The sequence below is a fragment of the Sander vitreus genome, chromosome 16 (assembly GCF_031162955.1).
Source record: "Sander vitreus isolate 19-12246 chromosome 16, sanVit1, whole genome shotgun sequence".
In the NCBI taxonomy this organism is placed as follows: Eukaryota; Metazoa; Chordata; class Actinopteri; order Perciformes; family Percidae; genus Sander; species Sander vitreus.
This window is the reverse complement of record NC_135870.1, coordinates 12,735,474-12,760,710: the sequence shown is the minus strand read 5'-3', so window position 1 is coordinate 12,760,710 and position 25,237 is coordinate 12,735,474. Positions and strand designations below refer to the sequence as shown.

Here is a 25,237-nt window from a genome sequence, read left to right as displayed (position 1 = left end):
GGCTGTTTTGTCTGAGGCTGTTTCCTGAGACCTGATGCCTTTTTGCCTGACGCCTGAGACTTGAGGCTGTTTTTCCTGAGATCTGATGTTGTTTAACCTGACATCTGATGCCTTTTCATCTGATGTCTAAAACCTGACTCTGATGGCTGAGGGTGTCCTAAAATGTATACCATACTCTCTCTAAGTCCTTGTCTCTCACATCTATTCCAAGGCTGTCTGGCTGCACATGGCTTTTCTCGAAGCGGCTCAGTTTTGTCGCTGTGCCATAGTTTTGAAAGCTCAGCAAACAATGAAGTGGACAAATGGCAGATTAATGTTTGTGTAAATTAACAATGTTGCCATTAAAGTAACCATTGCCCTCTAATTTAATGAGACAGTGGAGAGATGGCTGAACAAGGGATGACAAGACAGAAAGCTCAGAGACAGACCGAGCAAGAGAGGAGGAATGAGAGAAAGTGAGAGTGAGAGAGGATCAATTAGGGCAGTATTTTTGGCATGCTGAGAGAAGCTAGGGCAGTAGGGGATGTCTTTTCCATGACATCAGCGTTTGGACACACATCAGTAAAGCCAGTCCACAAATCCTTTAAAGCCACATAGAATCATTTCAGCTTACAGTATCTCATGACTTTAAAATCCTCAGATCTATATTCTCATAGTCCAAATGAATGTAATGATGACACCCCCCATTAAGAGTCATTCAACAGATTTAAATGTATGCACAAGATATTTCTGGAAACTGAGATATTTTAAGAGAATCGACAATGCTTTGAACGGCATTTGACGTGTTGGGTGAACAAGTATCAGGATGTGTTGCCATCATTGCCCTTTTTTAAGCTATTATTAACATTGAAACGATACAATGCCAATACAAGTCCAGAGTACATGCCTTTCTTCTGTAAAAAATTGTATATCTGCCCACCTACTGCTCCTCAGGCAAACACTAGTTTTTGTGCTACTTTTCAATAATACCAACAGTGAATAGGCCACCGATCTCAAACTATTTAGATTATGCAGCTAACATGTATCAGCACCTTCATACAACCAATTTATATTAGCTCAGTCCTCTTCGCTGATGCTCCCTTTTGTTTTCTTTCAATCCACTGGCTGGTTATAAGTTCTACAAGCTTACCGATCTCTGTCAAAATCATTCAATCTACAGGTATATCACAATCGTTGGTACAGCTTTGGTCAATTGTCAAATTAAATCTTTCAATTCTTGGAGCAGCAGAAACAAAGTTCCATCACCTCAACTGGTAGGCCAGTTGAGGTGATGGAACTTTGTTTGTTAATATTAATATGTTAATATTGTACAATATGTCAAACCAATGGGGCATAAAAACTGAACTGATCCTTAACCATAATGAATTTGCATGACCACAATCTTTCTCCAACCACAACAAAGTAAATGTAGATGCCTAACAGTCACTACAGTAATTGGGCTAACAGTTCAGAAAACGGTCATTAGCAGGAAGCATGGTCACCTAGTTAGCTGATGACATGTACCATGTAATGTAATCACAACATTCCTGATTTGGTTCTGGTCGAGAACCAGGAACTCACAGTCAATTGAATTAATTTGTCATGAGGATTTTCTGAGTAACTACCACCTCAGAAAAACTGAGCCATCCTTTTAAAAAAAAGATAGTTACTGCAGATGTGCACATATATACATTTGTGCAATCATGTCTTCAAACATTCCTGCAGTTTAGAATGAGGAAAATAGTTTGATGGTACAATGCTGGGGAAGACTGATGCATGTTTTGGCTTGAGACTGATTAACATTGGCTTATGCCAAGCCATACAAAACAAAACAAGCAGGAGATGGTTCTTAACTGGCAAAAGGCTGCTGGCTCATCAATAACACAAAGGAAAAAATAAAAAAAACATAGCCAGAAGTAAGGCTTGCAAAACCGGCAAAAGAAATTCAGACAAACTGTTTGTCTGGAGACACTGCCTTAAATAGTCTAGAGCAATTAGAAGCAGCAGAGGAGCAATCAGGAAGATGCAGGGCAGCTAGGACTGAGACAATTCAGAGAAGATTCAGGGTCTGTCAAGTGATGCAGAGAGCCAAGGCGGGAATGTTGTACTACAGTATAACAAACTGTCATAAAAAAAGGAGCACAAGATCAATCTAAAGATCATCTATACAATTACAGCTGCTTTTATTACAGCAACTATTGGCTTTTTGAATAAAATGTAAATTGGCTTGTTACTAGCTGTGAACGGAACAGGGTGGTCTCCCAGTTTCTGACTTCTTCTCGCTGCTTTCTCTTGTGTATTTCTTGTTGTTTGTATTCATTGCTGTACTTTTCTGTATTTATTTGTCATTGTCTGCTGTTACCCCACAGGGACATTTACTGCTTTACTTGATTAATCCACTTACCTGTCTGGATGCACAAAGTCAACACTAACATAAAAGTGTGTGGTTAATGAATGGTGCTGAAAGTCTGATAGTCCAACCAGTATTGTCATGCAGCCTGATGATCTCTGGAGAATTCTAACACTTGATTTAGACTTAAGTTATAACAGAAAAGACTGTTACATTGTATCCTGTATATTGGTATTCACTTCTGAAATGAGGTGTGTAACTTTTCACAAAGAAAAGAGCATTTTAGTTTGCAGGGGAAGGTTAGGGCCATGGCAGCCTTGGTAATGATCAAGTGTAAAGCCAATACCAGTAGAGGTGTTTTCAGGCTCTTGATTTAGACAAGCGGAGTTGGCTGCAAGCAGATGGGCCCTCAGACATAATTCCAACGTAGATTCTGCTTTTATCAGAGAAAAACAACACTGTGGAGACTGCCGAAACAAAGATAAGACTGCTACAAAGTTTGAAGTTAGGCTCTTGTTGCAGGTTTTTGTTATTGGTGACTTCTACAGATTAAACTAATAGTTTTTCCTCCACTATTCTTCATCCACTGTTAAAACCTGTAGGAAACTCAAAATCATGATTTTTTGATCATGATTATGAACTAAATAGATGGTAATTGTATTGTTGGTCATTGCCATCAGCTTCTAGAAATGTCATCAATGACAGTTCACTGCTTCCTGGCTCTTTTATTTGGTTTATTTTATCATATTTAGTTCCTTGTTTAAATGCTTATGAACAGTTGTGAACTCTGCTCTTTCCTGGGTGCTACGTTTTATGTGAAACTGACAATCTCATTAGCTTGTAACCGCACACTCTAATGTTAATGTTAGATTGATTTATAAAACCACATGACATATTTTACTGTTATAGCTGTGTCAGGGAGAAATTAATGTTAAATAGCTTGTTGGCATTGCTACATTAATCCCTCAATCACCTTCCCTCTGGCATAAATACACATACACACCCACACAAACAAACAGCAATATAAAGGCCTTTGTTTTGCATGTAATGTAGTTTTCCTGCTCTGTTAGTGTTTGACACCAACTAAATAAACTTTCCTGTAGGTCACTTGTTAGAGTAAATGTGGTGAGGATGCTTTGCTGTATTTTTATCTAAGGTTATTAAAGCTCCTCTGGCTCAATCATACAGCATGGGCGTATTAAACTGTTGCAACTTTCAAGTTTTTTAACTTTGACTAGTACAGCACATATATATCTACATATAGATTGGGGGAAACATAACTCTAGATCAGGTTTCCTAGCTTTAAATCCTGCTGCTTTTTTTAGAGGAGCAATGTTAAGGTTCCCAGAACAAACCAAAACCACAAAATAGCAAGTGCATTATAAGAAGACACTAAACAAAACCTGAGAAAAGTCAAAAGCTGAGAAGACAGTGGGCTTCATGTGTCCAATGACAGCCACAACAATATCTGGGTCCTGTCTGGTTCACTCATTATTGCTGCTCTTGCAACTTTGTTTCAAGATGTAAAAGGCAAATGGTGCCATGGGAAATGCAAATCACGGCAATACCCAGTGGGACAAAAAAGAAAAAACTTTTCTGCCTCAATTTGAAGGCAAATATATTTCAATTCTGAAATGTGCCTCTAAAAACCTTGCCGTGAACTGATTGAAAAAAAAAAAAAAAATCTAAGCCAACGATCAGTGCAGTGCAATCCTATAAGACAGTCCAGTAATTAATTAAAATATATTCTTTTAATTGTTGACGTTGTGTCAGAGACATTCTGGGTCAGCACTATGGTCATTTTGAGGTTGCAGTTTATGGTGTTATTTTTGTTTTGTTGGGCTTCTTGTTTTTTCATGTATGCAAATAATATGAACTAAATATAAGAAACAGGTTTTAATGTAATGCAGTCCAGTACATCACCACACCACCATGCAGTTAATTTAACAATGATGACGATGATGACATGATGCCTTATTCATAAGACCAACACTAATGGCAGATACAGTAATCCCATTCATTAACAAATCACAATCAGCAAACAGCAAATAGACTTGGCTGCCCATGTCACACACTGTCAAAGTTTGACTTACTAATCCATGATGTGTTAGGGTGATGGCTATGAGAGCATTTAAAGGCAAGGTCTGTCTGTTAGTTAAATGCCCCGTAAAATCTACAAAGAGTGATCAATTTGTTCTTTGAGTTTAACAAATACTGTCTCTTAACAGAGATCCTTCTGTATTCACTAAAACACTGTTCTGCTCTGACCAAAGAGAACATAAAAGATTGGAAGCATCCACCACTTCCACCACGTTGAGACTAAGTATGCTTCCCTGGTTAACTCAATCCAGCTGTTGTAGGTAACAAAATTCACCCCCTGAAACAAAATAACACTTGCAGTGGGAATTGTCGTCACCCAAGGGAGGATGTGGTATTGCTGATATTGCCCAGTCATTCTTCTTTGGGAAAGATGCAAACATGGCCACAACATAATGTTTAATGAAAGGTCTTTATATTGTAATGGGAAACACTGAACTCAAAAAAAATGTGGTCAGAAAAACAATCAAGTCAATTGGGTTGCAATAAATTGCAAGCCGAAAGCCGAGAGCAATGTCACACAATACTGTAGGTGAGTTGGAACAGGATTGTGCAGCCTTGGTGAAGTAATGCACTCTCTGATTACTTTCTAGTTGTAATAATACAAAATGTTTAGAAAATGCAAAAATGGAGCACACCAGTTGATCAAAAATGGAAACCACCACCTTCTTCTGTCAATTCTTAGACACGTTCTCAAACCTCCATATGACACTGATGTATGAGGTGTATTAACCATGACTGCCAAAACATATCTGTCACGTCTCGTCCAGTGTCAAGTTTCTGTGTTTAGTTGGTTTCATGTTTTCTGTTTGGTTTTCTATTTCCTGTTTTATTCTGTAGTCTCTCTGTTCCATTTGTGTTGTCTTGTTTTACTTCCTGTCTTTTGGTTTTCCCGACTTTGTGATTGTTTGCTCCGCCCTGATGTCTTTCACCTGTTCCCCAGCCTTGTGTCACTTGTCCCTTGTTACCTCCTTATCCTGTGTATTTAGTCTCTGTGCTTTCTGTGTCCGTTGCTGGTTGATTGTCATTTGTCATTCATCGTCTGTCTTTTGTGAAGAGTTCCGTCCTGCGTTTTATTGTGTTTTTGTGCTCCTGGATTTTTACCCGTTCCTTCTGTGTTCCTGTTTTTCTGGATTTACTCACCTGCTCAGCTTACATGTTTGTAAGTCACTTTGTGTTCTCATTAAATTATTATTTCAAACTGCTGCACATTCCTCGCCTTCCTGCACTTGGGTCCAAGCCTGCAACCTGACTATATCAAGAGCCTTTAGAATTTCATGGAAAATCTCCACCACCCCTGGCACCTTGCCACTGAAAGCAGGAGTTCCTCAAAATCAAGGTCAGCAGTTCTTCTCTGCTGAAAACTGCCTTGGTGAGGCCCTGCCTCCGCTTCCTAAATTGTGTCATGGTTTGCCATAACCTTGATGAAGCCAAACAAAAGTCCCTCTCCAAGGCCTCGCCAAACTCCTTCCACACATTTGCTCGAGAGACCACAAAAGCTGCACTACTTTAGGCTTCCTGGAACCTGACCACTGAGTAAGGAGTCCCCTGGGCTAACCAAGTCTAATACGCTCCTTCTTTGGCTTGACAGTTTTCCTCACCGCAGATGTCCACCAACAGGATCTCCAGTTGCTGCATACCATGATGGCCTTTGGCTACACCTACAAGCAGCTGCCTTAATATAATGTCGGTTTTGATATAAGTACAAAGTTGATCATGGATTTCTGGCAACTCTGGAAAAAGAGGTAGTCCGACCATTATCCGGAAGTTTCATTCTAGTTCTGTGAATAGTGAATACAGGTCCGGCCTCCAAGCATTTACCTGAAAGGTGTCCTGGCTCCAGGCTGGGACACTGGTTTCCCTACTGTGGGTGAGGATGCTCTTTTTGTAGATGCTGACTATATAGACATTTGGAAGTCTTAGTCTAGACCCTTACTTGGGACCGACATACCTTGGTAGACCCAGCTCCACAGCACAGCTCACAGGGTCACAGAACCCCCCGCCCACCATACTTCAAACATGTGCAAAAACCTTATGTTAGTGCAAAAACCTTATGTTAGTGCAAAAAGCTATGTCTGCATTAAATACAACACAACACAATTTATGACTCATGTTTATTAATACAGTGAACGAATAAACAGCCACAATAAATCTGTTATTCAACTGACTTGGAAAACTTGGCAAAGGGCATCAGTAGACTTACTTGTAAAGACTGTCAGGTTCCAGGCACTTGAAGACCACCGAGTATAGCATAGAGTGAGGATGGTCTCCAGCTCTCTTCCCGGCAACAACACAGGATGAACCCAAACCAGCGAACAGATCATCCACCATGCTCAGAACTTCACCTAGTAGAGAGATGAAATTGAAGTAAAAAAGAAAGAAACAATTAAATGAAGGAGAGAAACCAAAAAAGAAAATCTTACAACAAGGTCACTTTGACAATGTTATTTCTAGTGTTTTACCATCTGTCATATTTTTGGCCAAAAAAGAAGGAAAAAAGCCAAACTTATCTTTCAACATTATCTTTTATCTATTGTTCTTAGTTAAACAAAACAACACCACATGTTTTGGTTCCACCACATGTTTCAACACAGGAAAAACAATGGTGCACAACATAAAGTTAGTCATGATTGAATTTTTACATTAAGGAAAGCTCTTTCCTTATCAAAGATTGTGCCATTTGACTCTGGTGTTGTTAGTTTCACCTCTGGGGTCCGGAGGGAGTCATTTCACCAGCACCAAGCCTGAGGTTAAATTAAATATGACTTTTTGATGGCAGCAGCCCATACACACTACATTACAGAACTGTAAGAAAACAGGATTTCGTTCTTTAATGGGCACATGGTACTGCTACAATGATATCTCTCTGAGCACCCTGGCGTCTCACAAAACACTACTTCACAAGTTGTGAAATATCTTTCATGTCAGCTTACGGGAAAGGCGAGCGACGCACATTTGTTCCTTTAGATACACACATACACTATGCCAGTTTCCAGTACTATGGGGGTGATGGAAAAAAGAGGGAGCTGTCAAAATAGTTTAAAAGCTCTCAAACGGTTGGATTTCCAACTATTTCTACAAGAGGTAAAGGGCAGCTTAGTTTTAGCTTATGATACATGGGCCAACTTATAAACCCAGAGAGTAAGTCCGGCTGGTAGGGCACAAGGGGATGGTAAGAAAAGGTTGCAGAAGAGAGGAAAAAGAACTGCACGAATGAATGATTTGACCTTTTTACAGAAAGCGCTCTGTGTATAGGTTTCCCCCAAACACATTCCTGCACTGTTACAGGGTTGCTCTTTCGAAGGTCTTACCTTTTTAAAACATTATTTTGTTGTTGAAACCTGCTTAAAGCTGCAAAAGAAGTTGTCAATATCAATATCAGTACTGTATGTTTAAATAAGCAGATGCAGTTTTTTTGTCAAAATGTTGGACCAATCCCTTATGGAATATGTTTGTGCTTTACATTTCAACTTTGAACTCCCAAGTTGTTTACCGTTTAGGATAAGCAAATTACATCAGCCCAAACTTTCATAGCTTATTATTTCAACTATCTCAAACCCCAAGACCACCTGCATACAGTGTTTAAATATGTTGAGCTAATCTTTGGGTACAAGTGAAAACTATTTATTAAACAGACAGATCATTTTGGTTTGTCAACAGGACATTAAGAAGCCAGATGTTTTACATTATGTCCAATTTCAGTATAAATGAGGTCAATATTAGAACATAGCCTATTAACAAACTAATTACAGAAAATTAGCTGAATTGAAGGTGAAGGCTAGATTTATTTCAATTAGAGATGTTCCGATACCGATACCAGTATCGGTATTGCCTCCGATACTGCCTAAAATGCTGGTATCGGTATCAGGAAGTACTGGAGTTCATGCACCGATCTGATACCACGTAATAAAGCCCTAAAATCTACGTTAAAGTAGTTTATTTATGTTCTTTTTCCGTTATAACTGACTGTCAAACTGGATAATAAAAGAAAGTTCTGTGGCATTCATTGTTTGTGTTTGTTCATGTTTAACAAAGAGTTTAACCTGAGCCAGACCGACAACAAAGATAGAAATCATATCACATCCATACAGGGATAGTAGTATACAGTTGTTAAAACATAATAAAATAGATGACACACTGGTATTGGCTCAGTACTCGGTATCGGCAGATACGCAAGTTCAGGTATCGGAATCGGTATCGGGAAGCAAAAAATGGTATCGGAACATCTCTAATTTCAATGGTGATATTGGATCCAGTGTTTCACATCAGATTGTATTGTCCAAAAGCTGCACACTCACATATTTGATTTGTCTGGAGGTTTCTGACACTCAATATGACTCCACTAAACTGAAAACTGTTAAGGTGTGATCAAATTCCTTATATCAGTATCTTATAGCTTGGTACTGTGCATGGGCAACCTGGCTCAGTGTTTTCATTTAGATCAACTTTTTAGTCACTTAGTGCCAACTGCACTGATTCAGATTTCTGAACCAAAGTTTTGTGCTATGTTCACTATCCTAATAACTTTTAAAAAATAATTTGGTGGAACAATTAATTATCCCTAGCAGACCACTCAATCTCTGTCAGAAATTATTGGTAATGTTCTATTTAAGATTATTGTTGACCTGATTTGGTCTGCATTCATTCTGCCTTTCAAGTCTATCCCCCCACCTTTTATTGCAAACAACTACGAGAGGAATGCCAATTGAAAGCCAGATTTCTGCCACTTGATAAAGGTAGAAAAAGACCGCTCCAAATACAGCGTAGAGTAGAAAAAGGTACATAACGAGGAAAAACTAGGTCAAGAGAGAAAGAGAAACAATGAGAGAGGAATGGAAAAAGGACAGTGTGTTCTCTTAAGTTTTATGATTTTAGATGTGGTCATGGAGAGAAATAATGATTTCAATGGATGTTTTGATAATCAGAATAAATCAAGGAGCTGATGCGTGACTACAGTACAGGTCAGGAGCAACGACTTGTGTTTTAGTAGCAGTGAGTTGATGTAAGTGATTATAAAATAATCCAGAATTGCAAAAAACAAATGGCAGACATACAGACTCATCAGCATAGAGAGTGGGGCTATATACCAATGGGTATAACTTTTCATTGCTGGGTCAGAAGTTTCTTTACTACAGGCCAATTAAAAATGTAGCCCGTAGACAAATAAACAAACACATATGTTGACAGAACAGTGTACACATCTCCAAGAGGACTTTAGACAACAAGAACAAAAACAGGAGGCAAAAGGACAGGAGGGTAGAAAAGAATTGATGCATTCTGCCTGCATGGCTAGCTCAAGGTGAATCTGTATTCAGATGTCTTTAGATATGTGTGGCATGCCTATTAACACAACCTTATTGGACCTGTACCTGAGCATTGCATAATTACACGGGTGATAGGTGAAAGAGGCTTGTGGAAAGTGACAGTGTTTTGATGAAACACAATGGAAAGCAAAAAACGTTGCGACAAAGATGCTGGATAGGTGTATACATTTGTCTTACTATAAATTTAGACAACCTGACTTAAACTCCCAACTCAAACAAAGATGTTTTCTGTTGTGACTAAAGTTAAAAAAATTTTTTAGCTAAAATTTTATTTATTTAACCCTACCCATAAATGATGACCCTGGATGTGACAAAGATGTGAGCATAACAACTTACTGAGTTACTGAGTCTTTAATTTCATCTTTCGAAAATATCCCCTAGTGGTCAAGAATCTAGGAACACAAAGCCCTTATGCCATTATAAAATGTGTTGATCATAGTGTTTATATTGTAGTTAATTTACAACACTGTTCTTTATCAGTTTGGGTCCAAAACAAACTTGCAATGACAATATCCATGTTTACTAACAGAGTTACAAAGATGTTATGTATCCCACATGCATAAATACAGAGGAGCATCATGAGCTTAGTTTAGCTACATGAGGCAAAGTGTCATAATTGGACATTGCATGTACAGTGTGAATAGACCACTTACAACACGAGGAAGTGCTTAAGTAACTTTAATCTATCTGGAAGACTAAACAAAAGACAAATTCCTTTGGTCTGGTCTTCGGTGGCTCTCCAGTGGCTTACTGTATAATTATCAATTTAAGTACTCAGCAGGAGAACACAGAATGTGTTTTAGTTCCTTTACAATCATATACCCTTACCTAGCAAACTCTACCACACATTCCATGGGTCAAACCCTCTTTAAACAGAGCCATCTGAAAGCTATAAACGGTTATGCAATAACATAAATATCAGACCAATACGCAGGCTTAGTGGGGGTACACAATGTACCATCATGTGCACACAGTAAAGGGGCTGATGCAGTCCTTTTCTATGTGCAAATGTCAGTTTGCAAGAAGCAACCAGTTGAAAGTAATGAGAATGTAATACTGAAACATTCTAAACTAACATAAAAGAAAACAGGACAGTTGTTTTACAAGGAATTATACAAAATGTCATTATAAAAGAAAAACACACATCACACAACAGCAGGTTTTATGTGAAATGCAGAATAAGTAACTTTAAGAAATCTCCCTACTGATTTAAGAGACATTAAATACAAGGTGACACCACCTGAAGTTGCAAAGTGATCCTACATGAGAACACTGGCAGACGGTGCTGGTCCCTTGAGAGTGGTGAAAGGCATGAATACTGTAAGCAAACATTATTTACGAGCATTCATTTCTTTTCTTAAGACAAAGTGGTCAAACAGGAAGACAGAATTGTTTTGTCAGATCTTACAACTGCAGAACCTTGAACACAAAATCTTGAGAAATTATTTCTCAATATTTGAACTAAACTATGTTTTAATCTTTTAAAAACTTGGCTTTGAGTTTTGAACATATGGCAGTGGTCTCACTGTATATCTCTCATAATCAAGCTGCTGCTTGATTCAAAGTGGAGAAAGAGGAAATTCCAGCAACACGTGCTTTATATCAACAGTTTATTAATCAGCAGCACGTTCTTACAATCCCTTACAAAGACAATACGCTAAAACTGGACTTACTAATAAATATTTGTATTTATCACTCACTGCCTCAAAACTTATACCTGAATTTGGTGTAGCCCTGGTTTAATTTAACATATTTCCTTTATTAACACCTTGACCCTCCTGCTTACTACAGTCTTACATTTGAGAGAGTAGAAAGAAGATACCTGCTTTCATTCAGTATCACACAAGAGGAGAGATGAGAAAGAGGGGTGGAGTGTGTATGCATCTGAGGGAGCAGAGACTGGGGTGAGGAAATGACACGGGGCGATGAATCGCATGTGGATTGTTCACACATGCAAAATGATGGTATGACTCAACTGCTAAACTGGAAGTGTTTTTACAAGCTGTTGGCACAGATGTATTGCTATGTCTGTGGAAGTTTGCTAATTTCTACTGAGGACCTTCAATCATCTACTGCCTCCAAGGTGGTAGCTTTTAAGTGCTGCGTACCAATCTAGAATTAGGTAATTATACTCTAAATGAAATCCATTAACTCTAGAATATGATATCAAAAACCACCCAGAAGCAGCATTAATGGTTCTACCCTTCTGAGGGGTTCCTCACGGGTAGGCCTGTGGTCCGTCAACATTTCTTTCAATACCGAAGCCAAAACAGCACACAGCTGGCAAAAATTAAGGCCCCCAAAATTCTATTACGGTAAAAGCCATTTTGCGTGTTCTCCAGCTTACATGGCGATTTAAACCTCATGGTAAATGCCAGGTGACCTTTCTGGTAAGCAGAAATGGGAACAAATAATAGCAAATCATGGGAACATGACAAGACCGGTTGACAGACAGCATACAGAGAGAACCGCTGTGATTCAAATACAAACAGGCCTCGTAACTATGATGTAGTTGCCAACAAGTCAAGTCAAGTTTATTTGTATGGACCCAATATCATATACAACGTCTCCAAGGGCTATGCGGGTGCACAACAGCAACAGTCCCTGACCCAGACTCACCCAAATTATCAAAGACGACAAGGAAAACCCCTCTCAATAAACCCTGGCACATAACAAAACACAAGGGAAAGGGCAATAACAAAGAGTGAACAGAAAGTTGAACTACTGAAACACAAGAGTAGGATTATAAACTAACACACACATACACAATGGACATGTATACAATACATGTTCACCTTGTTTGTCCTTTTGTGGCAGGGTGTGGAGACAGGTGTGTACATGGTGGCATTTCGTCTGATGTTGGAAGGAAGCCAGACTTCCTATACTGTTACCACCGACATTTAATTTCAATTTTGTCTCTGAATTCAGGCACAGTGTAATTGCCTCAGCCATTAGCTGTGTGTGTGTGTGTGTGTGTGTGTGTGTGTGTGTGTGTGTGTGTATGTATGTGTGTGTGTATAAATTCCTAGGGTCAGTGGGTTCACACATAGGACTTTTTTTCTGCTCAAAGAGGAAATGTGAGGGAATGTAGCTGAAGAAAAAACACTGTAGCAAGGCACTGTTCTTGCACCTTCTTACAGTCCCTCCAGAAAAACGCGATTATGCGATCGCCAAAGTCCGCATATTTATGCGGGGGCCGCATTTTTTCAAATACGCCGCACTTTCGCCGCATAAATTGCAGATTTCCGCGCAAAATATGCAGGGCTTGCATGATTTCATAATCCCTGCATTTTCGTTACAAAAAAAGTCACATATATCTTAGCAGAAAGTTGAAAAATGTTGCATTTACTTCACACAAGAGCAGTCATTTTCCCATGCTGCCATGGTAACGTTATGAAGTGACGTAATTACGCGACGTGAACATCATCGAAAAGCTGCAAACCCTGCGATGAAGCCACGATGAAACCGCAGTTTTTGCAAGTTCCTGCAATTTTTGCAAGTTCCTGCAATTTTTGCAAGTTCCTGCAATTTTTGCAAGTTCCCGCAATTTTTGCAAGTTCCCGCAATTTCATCGCATAAAATTGCATAAATATCCTGCATATTCAATCGCATTTTTTAAGAAAACATGCTGCATAATCAAGGATTTTTGCCTACAACAAACACAAAAAAACTTTGCATTTTTCTGGAAGGACTGTTCCTAGATTTATAAATGATGTATGAATGTTATGTACATTTCTATACAGTGAGTGAATGCAGTAATGTAATTATTCTTTAATGTACGTATAAATTATAGCTGTCAGTGCATTTCAAACAGGTAATGTGTTATTGTTTTTGTTACAATTTCCTATCCTTTTGCACAATTGTAAACTTTAGTTCACTAGATAATCAAAAGTTAAATTACTATACTACAAAATGTTAAGTTGGTTTTTATAATTTCTTTTGTTATTTTGTGCATAATATTTGCATCATACCAGAAAAAATGTATTCCATTTAATAAAAAAGTTTAATTTGACATTAGTCTTGGACATTTGGAAACATTTGGGTTCACAAGTTGTGCAAAGTTCAGTGCATCAGAAACAACATTTTCTATATGAATTATATATATTCAGTTCATCCTCTCCTTTTCTTTCTCAAATCACATTTCTGTTTGTCCTCTAACTACCCTCTTTCTCCCCTCTGTTTTACTTTGTCTCTCTCTCTCTATGTCAACCTATTATCAGTCCAGGCAATTGCACAGTGGACTCTTTTTAAACAAATAAAACACAAGCTTTATATTAACAAACAAATCACAAGCTTTATATTTCCTGTGGGCTGCCAAACCTGCTAGGGGCCTCTTCTGTTAAACTGTCAGCACTCAACCCTCCACTCCCTACACGGAGCCTCCACAACGTCACCTTCCTCCCTTCCTCTCTCTCGCTCTCTCTCTCTCTCTCTCACACACACACACACACACACACACACACACACACACACACACACACACACACACACACACACACACACACACACACACACACACACACACACACACACACTAAACAGGTACACACGAACTGTCACATGGAACCAAATGTCACATAATGCCACCTATGGCAGGAAATTCAAGGTAAAAGAAAAAGTGTGGGCGGGGGGGTTGCAATTGAGTTATGGGGATTTACCAACGTCATCCAGCAGATATGTAGAGGTGGAACAAAGCACTGTGGGAAATAGATTTCTCCAAGCAGGTTGAGTTGCACATAATTGTTGAAAGTTTTTCTAATCAGGAAGAAGGACATCCCTTTGGACAGCCCTGCTGAGGCACTGTGCTGGCAGAAAGATACATAATTCATTTATGAAAACTGTTTTTTTATGATTTAAGAGAGATGGCTTAAATAGATTGGAATGGAATTATGTGTTCATTTTAGGTACATTTTGCATTGCCGTTATACGGACATAAACTCAATTTGAACTGTCCTTGTGCCATTACAAAGTAAGTGTTGTGTAATAAGTATGTGTTGGTTGTTATATACACAAATCAATAAATATCAAAAATAAATAACAAATAAAACAACAGGGATGCAAACAAAATAAAGTGAAGTCTTGAGACAAGATTTACAAGATCATACTGCTCTTGCACATATTGATATCCTAACCATTGCTCAGAACAATGGCTTTTTCTTCTTGACTGAAAGGTACAGCTGCATATCATCTGCATAACAACATAACAAGACTGTTCTCTACTTGTTCTCTGATTCTGTAATCCAGAAGTAGCATGTAAAAGACCAAGAGTCTATAGCCATGCTAGGGGCTTTGTGAAGTTATACTTCAGCACAATTATGCTTTTGGCTTAATGCTAAAACTGGAATGCTAACATGCTGATGGAGGTATACTGTACACCATATCTACCATTTTAGTCTAGCATGTTAGCATTCTAACATTCACTAATCAGCACTGAACATGATGTAGGGAATGCCATTAGTTATGCTGGTATTTGGGCAAAACCAAAGTATTATGCAATTACAAAATGTGTTGTCTGTTAATGACGCTAGATAAGAACTTAAAGGAACATCAAAGTTATTGTAAGTCATCTGGGTGGCAAAATAAACATATGTACCTAATTCCATGGCAATCTATCAAGTACTTGTCCAGACATGTCTTTCAAAATCATCATTAATTATCATTAATTGTCTGAGAACAATGAATGTCTGTACAATGCAAAATGTTGTGCCATCCCATCTAGTAAATATTTCACGGGAATACTTTGACCTTCTGACTTTGAAAAGTCAGGGGATCAACACAGTCATTAAGATGTATCCTCTGGGCCCCATGGATATTGGTACCAAATTTAATGGCAACCTATTCCATAGTTGTTGAGGCATTTCACTAAAAACAAAAATGTCAACATCATGTTGGCAAAAAAAAGATTCAGAGAATCAGTTTGAGAGAAATGTAAACAAATACAGTATATATAGAAAACATCCATTACAATTACCCCTAGTGGGAATTAAAATCATAACCCTGGCCCGGTTATCAAGTAATGATGATCAAGTAACTGAATTTTTCCCAAATTGGCAACCGTGTGTAATTTTATTTGAACCAATGACAATTACATTAACTAAGACATGCAGACACAATGTTGCTTTCCCAAAGTGAATAAACACTGCTTCTCGACACCTACCCATTAGCTGTATCTCTAAAACATTTACTGAATGTATAAACTGATGAGATGGCATGCTGTTGTTGAGCAGTAGGTAATATAATGGACAGTTTGGTGGAACTCTTACATCTTGATAACGCCTTCATTTGCAAGAGTAATAAGAGTATTACGTCAGAGCCTTGCAGTTATCTGAAATTAATCAACTTCCCTCCAGCTCATAATAATTGAGTTTTCATCCAGTTTTAATCAAAGATAAGAGGTGATAATTGAAGCTAATGTAACATATGGGTCTGAATAAAAACACAGTAAAACAAATTCAGAAGATGTAATAGCAAAAACTGATTAATTCATTTTTGGATTATCCCATGAGATGCAAAACAAACTTCCGCACACTGTCTATCTTGCAAAAATACATTTGTTTGTGATGTTTCGCTGCTAGACCTTCATCAGGAAATTAGGACAAATTTGATATTTAATTTCGCTGTCATTCACAGTACTATTATATTTCTGCAGCTCTGTGGACTTATGATATTACAGGTATAGGGTCCAAATTATGTCATAGCTGAACAACAATAACCACAAATTGCAAATATTAATCATTTTTTGATTATATTTGTCACATAACAAACATAGTCAAATTGATTTCATTGATAGTCAAACTGAAAGTTGTATCATGCATACAATGGTGTAATGTTTTCTCATCAAATATAAATATATTGAACAATACAACAATCAACAGCCCTATCTTACCGCAGCTAGTGTTGATATTTAATGGAACATGGTCGATGCCCTGCCTGTTCATCAGAACTTTGTGCCACACTGGTTCCAAGAACCTGAGAATGACGTGGTTTGACAACTGGCTAAATGACGTGCTGTTTGAAAACGGGCTGAATGACGTGCTGTTTGATAATGGGCTGCCCCTGCCCTTTCTGCATAGCAAGAAATTGTCAGGTGGTTGGTCATGGACTAATGGCCTCCTGGGTCCATGTCTACCATTTTGATGTGACCCGTGTGTGGTCTGTTTTTACTGCCCCTGGTTCCCTTTACTGTGGCTATGTCTCCCCCTGGGCCTGTACTTAGCACTAAGAATAGACCTGCGGGTGATGACAGGCTGTTGGCTTGTGTCTTACAGTGATGCTGTACTGCATTGACTGGTTGGTGTGCACTGCCATCCTCCACCTGCTGTAGCACAAGACTGGTGGGCTCTGATGGCTTCAGCTGGCTCTGTGGAGTGTGTAGGGTAAGCAATTGTTGCTTGTCGACTTTTAGCCAACACCAAAATTCAACAAAGATCAAGTCCAGACCACCATGAGTTATGCCAATGTTTCATTACAAACAAAGATCTCATCATTATCCTTATTACTGATGGAGACACAATGCCTGGCCATACACTATGATGAATGAAAAGGAAGGCACTGAGGGGCCACATCCTCATCTTGTCTTAATTACAATTCCAGCACAAATCCATCAATGTAAGTTAGAGGTTCCATGAACTCACATTATTTGTCCTTATCTGCATAAGGGACACAGGGAGTGTAATTGTTACTGAGCGATAGAGGGACAAAAAAAATGAAACCAGGAAAGTCTAGACCTATGAGAGACAAAAAATGTGCGTGTGAAGAGGCATAATAGGAAAGGAAGCAAAACGGGAAAGGGAATGCAGAAAGCCCTTGGCCCCCTGCCTGCAATCTGCAATCTGCTGATGGCGGGCTCGTGACGAGGAGGTGCACAGCGTCCATTTTTAGCGATGAGGTCATCTTTAATTAACAAAACAAAGAGAGTCAGCTGTGTCACTCCAATCTGTTATCTGCACCCATGCTCAAGGACACTGTTTATCTCCATATAATTCAATCTCTTTGAATGAGGGCTTATCGACGAATTGGGGGACATTCTTGGTCTCAACCAATAATGGAGCTGGTACATAAACAGAGGTGGGGGATACCGCTGATCACGGAAGAAACGGGGGATATGATGAAAGTAGAAATGTATGTGACAGAAGAGGAGAGTAAAACAGAGGAAGATCCATCTGTCATGTATCCCAATAAGCTGGCTGTGTGAGCTGGGAGGCAATTGGGACTAAAATAAGGGCAAAGATCAAATGGCTAATCTGTATCTCAGTCAACAGTGCCAGCATGAGGTGACATCATTGCTGTGTAACCCTCTGCTGCTGTCTGCATCCCTCTTCCACTCCTCTACATTGTGATCTGTCTTTCCTCTCCTCTTTAACTTTTCTACCCATTATTTGCCGTGTCTTCTCACATTCAATCTCATTCGTTCCAATTCTAGGAATTCTCCAGCTCTTCCCTGCGCTCGGTTGTTCTCCATGCCACAAAATCAGGTATCATAGAGCGGTGAAGCAACGCAGACTCACAGGTTTTTAATTAGTGCTAAGTGTGTACATTTGTGTGAGAGTTGTGGGAAGCACAGTGCTACACTGATTAGAACATTCACAAAAAAGTGTTACCTCAGCAAAACTGTAGTGATTTAAGGACAAGCCATGCAAATTGGCAGCTGACGAGACAATAGAGGGATTGTAAAAATGTAATGATGGATGGAACCCAGAAGCATTCTGAATTCAGCCAATAAGTGGTACTTTTGGTTAAACCTTTTATTAGACAAATTTCCTAACATTTTTGGCCCCTTATATTTTTGTTCTTCTCGGAACTCCCAGTGAGATAGACAGAAAAGAGAGCTTACAGATATGGTATGACATTATAGTGTAGGTAAGCCACTAATTAATCCCATACAGTCATAAGGTGTTCATTCAGGCTTAAAGTAGATGTTTTAATGGCAAGGTTGATTAACTGGCTGTATTATGTTTAGGTAACAAAGTGAGTTCCTTATTATTGGCACTTATTAGGGAGTGAGAAGTTGCAGCGTTCGCCTAGACCAGCGGTGGAGGGTGTATCGCTACAGACACGGCACCCCTTCTCTTCTCTGCTTCTCTTAATAGTTGTCAGATTCATCTACCAACCCTTATAGAACAAGCTCAGGTTGGCCATGCACCAGCTCTTAATTATGCTGTTATAGTTTTAGACTGCCGGGGGACTTCCTTTGACACACTGAGATCCTCTCTCCTCTCTCTTTCCATCTGTGTGCATCCATGTCCCAGAAATGCTTGTTACTAACTAAGCTCTGGGGAGCTTATTCCCCAGAGTCCTTATGTTTTTTCGCCTAGCAGTTTTCCTTGGATTAGGGTGGCACCTAAATCATGGTTGCAGCTGTCGCCATGGTCCTGCTCCTTGTCCTGCTATGCCCTGCTACACCCTGCTACGTCCTGCTATGCCCTGCAGTGCCCTGCTACACCCTGTAACACCCTGCTACGCCATGAACTACTACAACTACTATTTCTAGTCATAGTTCCCTTATATTTATTGTGACTATTATCACCACTGTTCATAACACCCCCAACTGGCACCGTCAGACACTGCCTACCAAGAGCCTGGGTCTGTCCGAGATTTCACCCTAAAAGGAAGTTTTCCTCACCACCCAAGCTTTCTCCGCCACTGTCGCACTAAATGCTTGCTCTTGTAGGAATTACTGGAATTGTTGGGTCTTTGTAAATTACAAAGTGTGGTCTAGACCTACTCTATCTGTAAAGTGTCTTGAGATAACGCTTATGATTTGATACTATAAATAAAATTGAATTGAAAATATCCTCAGAGGGTTGTTTTTGTAATCTGATCACAGGTTAAAAGGACATGCTCTAAATGTCAATTCAGTATCATTTACACAACTTAGTTGCTAATCTTTTTTGGTTTGTCACTTATTTTTGGCTATTGCAAGTATTAAAGCTACCTCAAGAGATTTTCTCACATTTGCCCATTTTAATGCTCTTATCAAATTTCTTAATATCATCCGTACTCCTCAATATCTTCTTTCATATCACAGCTGGTTGACCTATTGCTGTAGAGGAATGCTGAGCCCCACAATAATACATCAGCACTGCCTATCTAACTTGCTTCTCTGTGAATGCTGTCTCTGCCTTGGTGTGCCATCTAGAGGCCTATGTGAGGCACAGTGATGTGGATCACTCATAACCATCACGGATGTGACTGAAATCAGAAGAGGATAAGAAGCTTGTAAAATAAACTTAACACAGGCCCTTAGGGTAGGAATGATTAGTCTGAAAGATACTAGATGAAAGAGTATAACACAGTACACAAAACTTCTTAGGCCTTTCTTATAAACTGTTACGGAAAAAACAGAAAAACTAATAAAATGAGCAACTAAATGTGGGACATAATAGTAGCAAGACATGGTACTTGATGCAGACATTCCCTTCACCAGTAAAGGTATATAATGAAAATGACTGTAGTTAATTAATTGTTTTGATCTATTTTTTGATTTATACATCACTGGTGAGTAAACTGCAGTCATTAAAGCAACCATAAAACCATTTTATTTGCTTTATAAATGTGCACATTAATATGTTTGTATAGCTGCATCTTCCGGTGAATCATACAATACACAAGTAGATACTGTTTAGAGATAGGGTTTCGAGAGTATCATGATTTTCTAATAGTGTTGGTCACTTGGTTGAATCATATTGGCAGGCAGACATACCACCTACAGTGTTTCATTTCACTTTTGCTCCATATCTCGCAACATGAGGAGTAAGGAGACAGGGAGGGAAAAAAGGTAAATATTTTGCTAAGAAATTCAAATGCCACCGATGATCAGGATTTCCTTTAATTTTTGTTTTGTTTCACACAGCCAGTGCTCTCTAACAGGGTCTAGCCTAATTATTATCCTCTGAGAATTTGCCTGCCAATCAGGATGAGTTAACATGTTTGTAGACTGTGTATGTCCATTAAATCTCACCTTTGCATCTGCTTTTTTTCAAGCACTTGAATACACCCTGTTGAAACGATTAACTGCAATCCGGTATGAACTCATTCTTACCTAGGCTTCATCTCAATGAGTCAGTGCCTCTGTTGCCTTCCTGGCCTTGTAGGAATAGGGGATCAATCTCTGTCTGTCCCATCTGTACATCTGGCACTAGCCATGTTCAGACTTCTTCTATGCTAACCCACAAGACCTGGATCTTGGCAATAACAATGGTGTCTGCAATACCCTCATCCTTACTGTTAGTTTTCGTGACAAAAACAGGATGGATGTTGTAAATAAGACAACGTCCAATGACGATGTGGCTCAACTTCCTGCATCACTCGTGTCCTGCGCACTTGCCGATGTGCTATGTTGAGCACACAGCCTCAGTGAGCTTACAGCAGGTTTTTATCAGCTATGGCCACGGAGTTCTTGGGAATCCCCTAGCAAAGCAAATTGGCTTGTGATTGTATCTCACAAGCAGGACACTCTTCCTTCAATTTAAACACACTCCAAAATGGTATGTGTTAGCCTGCTCTGTTCAGTGGATCTTAGTGAAGACAGTTTGTATGGCTGCATCTTGGTCTATGCAGTTCCACGTTCCTTGGCAGGGATCCCTTGGCACAAACTTCCCCAAACTCGATTATGCCTTCACTGCACACCCTTATTCTTGGTTTTGTTTTATCTATTCAGGGGACTGTTTGATGTCACAGTGTCCCAACCTTCAACTTTGCTCAAAGGATGGGTTGATTGTTCTGAGCCGAGATGATCACAGCCTCTCAATGGACCTGCCCTGGGTGTGTATCCCCCACCTTTATTAAGTAATGTTTGTTGGTGTGTTCATGATTGCTGACCCTGTACGGCTCAAGTCACAGTTGTGTGTGCCTGATTCCCTGTGGGCCTACTGCATTGACAAATGCACAATGTGTGTGGAACAATGCTTGATTCTCTTCAGAGACCAGACGGAGTGGTTGGCAGCATCCCTGTGTTCTACAGGGTAAGGTTGAGTGTTGTTATCATGATTTCCATTGTTAAGAATGAGTTGCCTTAGTGATGCCATCTCTGTATGATGTCAGGGCTTCCCCCTATGTCCTCTGAGTGTTTAGAGCTTCTAAGAGAATGCAGTTAGTAATGTATGTAGCTAAATATTTAAAAAAAGAAATGGTTATGAATTGCATACATGGGACTACAGGTAAAACTTTATAAGCTGTCAACCTTGTGCTCCATGATCAGCTTGGTCAGCATTTATTGTCTTGGCTAAAAAATTAAAAAAACAAACACAAAAAGCTATATCTGATTAGTTGGCAAATAAATATTTTCACAGGCCTGTTATTTAGTTACCCTATTGCTTAGAACAGTTTCAAGGCAGAACCTTCATTTATGTATATTTCTGCAAATCAAACATTACATATTATTTCAATAATTCCAATGATTATTAATATTCCTTTAAAAAAAATATAATTATATATATATATATATCCCTGGGTCTCCCATTAATGCTTGTGTACAAGAGGTCAAGGGTCAGAACATAACACATTGAAAAAAGCAGTGCCTAACTTTCTCAAGTTATTTAAGGAATCTATACACTTCCCAGCCTCTATGGTATACAGCAGAACAGAATAGCAGCATTTTTCATGAGGAGCCGGGGGGTTGCAGCAGTATTAGAGTTTAAGCGGTTGTCAGGACGTAACAAAGTTGACCAGGTACATTTTGGCTCACATTCCTGAAAAAGGAAGTCCTTATTATATGGAAATGGTAGGCATTCAAGGACAGAAGGCAGAGGTAAGTGCAACTAATGTGTTATTTCTGGGGGTTTTCTTTAAGTGCCTGCAAGCAGATAACCTCTTGTGATTAACTGCTAATTTGAGCACTAACGTCAACCCTGGTGTATGTCAGAGTACTTATGTGAGGACACGAGAATAAGTTAACAATATACTGGAGCCTGTTGATGCACTGTAGGTGTTAGTTTGGCACTGACAGCCATGGAAAACAACACCCACTGAGCGGATTCTTTTTTAGTCTCAGGGTTTCTGGTCAGGTCAGCTGTTCCTGGTTATTCCATTTTACTAAAAGGTATCTATTCAATTCATAACATTAAGATAATTGAAATTGCAACCAGTTAAAAAAGGTAAAAAATTGGGGATGGTTCAGGTGTTTATCATAGGTAGTGGATATATCTCTCCCATGCTTTACAACCATGCATATCTGGGTCCAGACTTGGGCTGCAAGTAGAGCATCATGTCATAAGCGACAAGAAACTGTATATGAACTAGGGGCTCGGCTGCTCTTCTTGCACATCAAAGCAGCAAGGCTATCCTGCAGTCACTGTTGACCTCAGAGGCAAGATTTGTGAGGGACCAGGGAGAAGCCTTCAAGAAAAGATTGCTTTTTTTCTAAACAGCATTAATAAGTGGGGTGATTCAAAGGGACAGGAGCCTATAGTTTGTACAGATGTGAGAGAACCGGGGTAATAACGACCTGATCTCTCTAAAGCCTTCCTGATACAAAAAAGAGGGACAAAGACAATTTAAGAGAGAGGGAATGCTGAGAAATGTCAACAAAAGATGTAAAAAGTGAAAAATTTAACCTAGTCGTCCCTGGTTTCAGGGGCCATGTGAAGGACGTTGGAAAGGTTCCAGGAAGCAATGCTGATAGAAAAAAAGAGCATGAGATCTTGACACGTTAACCTCTTCTTCATTATCTCAATTTATTTTGCTCCTTGCTTTCACTTTCAGGTCATTATTATTTCAGTAAAGACACAAGTTGAAGTCAACCTGTCCTGGCCTATGTGGGCATAGTGTCCTTTTCCGTTTACAGCCAAATATGATTGTAATGTAATGAATGATGATGCATTTGTGATACAAGCCAAGGTACACTGAGCAAGCAATTGACAAATTGCAAGGAGACGCCTAGGCAGCATTAGAGTATTAGAGGCAACAGTCAGTGAACTAACATGATTGATCCTTACACCACCCACCATAATGATGGAGGGGTTATAACTTAAGAAGGCAGGTCCAAAAAACACACTCAAACTTCTACATGACTTTTCCACTCAGCACTGATGCCTACTGAATGAAAATGCGCAGCTCCATGTTATGAGCAAAGGCATAATATAATTTCTATAATTTACATAAAGCAAGAGGGAGTCACATTAGCAACATTTATGGATATTAGCTTAGAAGAAGATACCATTCAATGATGATTTCAAGGACCCTATGATTGCATCCATTCATGCAGGAAGCTGGTACGGATGAAAAACCCGAGCCAAAAGGGTGGCATATTACGTCATTTGAATCTGCTTATTAACATGGATAAAACTGTCACCCAGCTTGTTAAAATACTCACTGCATTCCAAAACAGATACAACTCATATGCAGTGATAACTGCAAATGACAATGGGGGATTTGGAGGTTTTAAAAAACAACTTATGGCCACAGTGGTGATGAAATTTGTGAATGAACCTTACTCTGCTGATGTTGCTAGGGAGTTTTAAGGTCTCAAGTTATCAATTGAATAAGCGAAGATACATTCCCATACTGTATACAACCATTAACTCATGTAGTATATCTTTATATTCTTATTTGGCTAAACATGGGCATTTTGATGCCACTAAACTAGAAGTTTTGATTACATATGTGCACATTCCCCAATTAAAAATATGCAGACACAACTTTAATTGATAACACACTCCCCAATGAAGTTGACCTCTAATCCATTTTTTTAATAAGGTTGCTTGGATAGCCCTGAAACAAAGCAACGGCAGTATAAAAGCAGGTAGCACAGAGTGTTCTCCCAATTAGATGAATCTAAAAAAAAAACAAGACCGATTTATTCTCACTGTCAAACGACCTTAACAATATCTATCTCAGGAGGGATACAGTATAATCTCCTATCCTAGTCTAGACAGCACTGACATCAAAACATGGCTTTCGGAACCTAGTGAGAGCTGCATCCAAGTATGTGCATCTTCACACTCACTCTCTGTCTGCCATCTGTATGAGTGTATACATGTCTGAATGTGTGCGCTCTGTGTGTGTGACTCATGCTCAGCATGGCTGAGTGTCTGTGTGTGGCTGTCTGTTTATCTTTCCTCTCTCTCAGACACCAGCCAGAAGCAGTGTTTCAACTTGGCGATAGATGCAGATGTAGCCTCAGCTTCTTTGGATGCCGGCGTGGCTGAATCCCATCCCCTGGATGCAGGTGCCCTTACTACTGATGGTGTTGCTGATGGTCAAAGTCCCATCTCTCCATCACACCATGTTCTTGATCTGTGTCTCATCTGCCTTCTGATTTCAGTGGCAATGTCCATTGAACTTTCTTTTGTACTTTTTTGGCCCACAACATATTACAGCCAAGGCATCGCTCTTTGACCTGGCCTGCCCAAATATTTTCCTTTTTTAAATAAAATTTAATATTTATTCAGCTTTTTTTGCTAATTTTATATTTTCCTTTTTCATTCTAGGCTAGACTACTGAATGCTCCAGACTGAGCTCTGAAAGTAAATGAAAATGTTGTTTGTAC

The 25,237-nt window shown here is 39.2% G+C and overlaps 1 protein-coding gene across 1 annotated transcript in view; it reads right to left on the bottom strand.

Moving 5' to 3' along the window:
• Window positions 1–25,237, bottom strand: part of astn2 (astrotactin 2) — a 314,654-nt gene that overhangs the window by 10,173 nt on the left and 279,244 nt on the right. Inside the window, exon 20 of the mRNA XM_078271027.1 lies at window positions 6,630–6,771. Coding sequence (XP_078127153.1) covers window positions 6,630–6,771 — 142 coding nt within the window. The remainder of the gene's footprint in view (window positions 1–6,629; window positions 6,772–25,237) is intronic.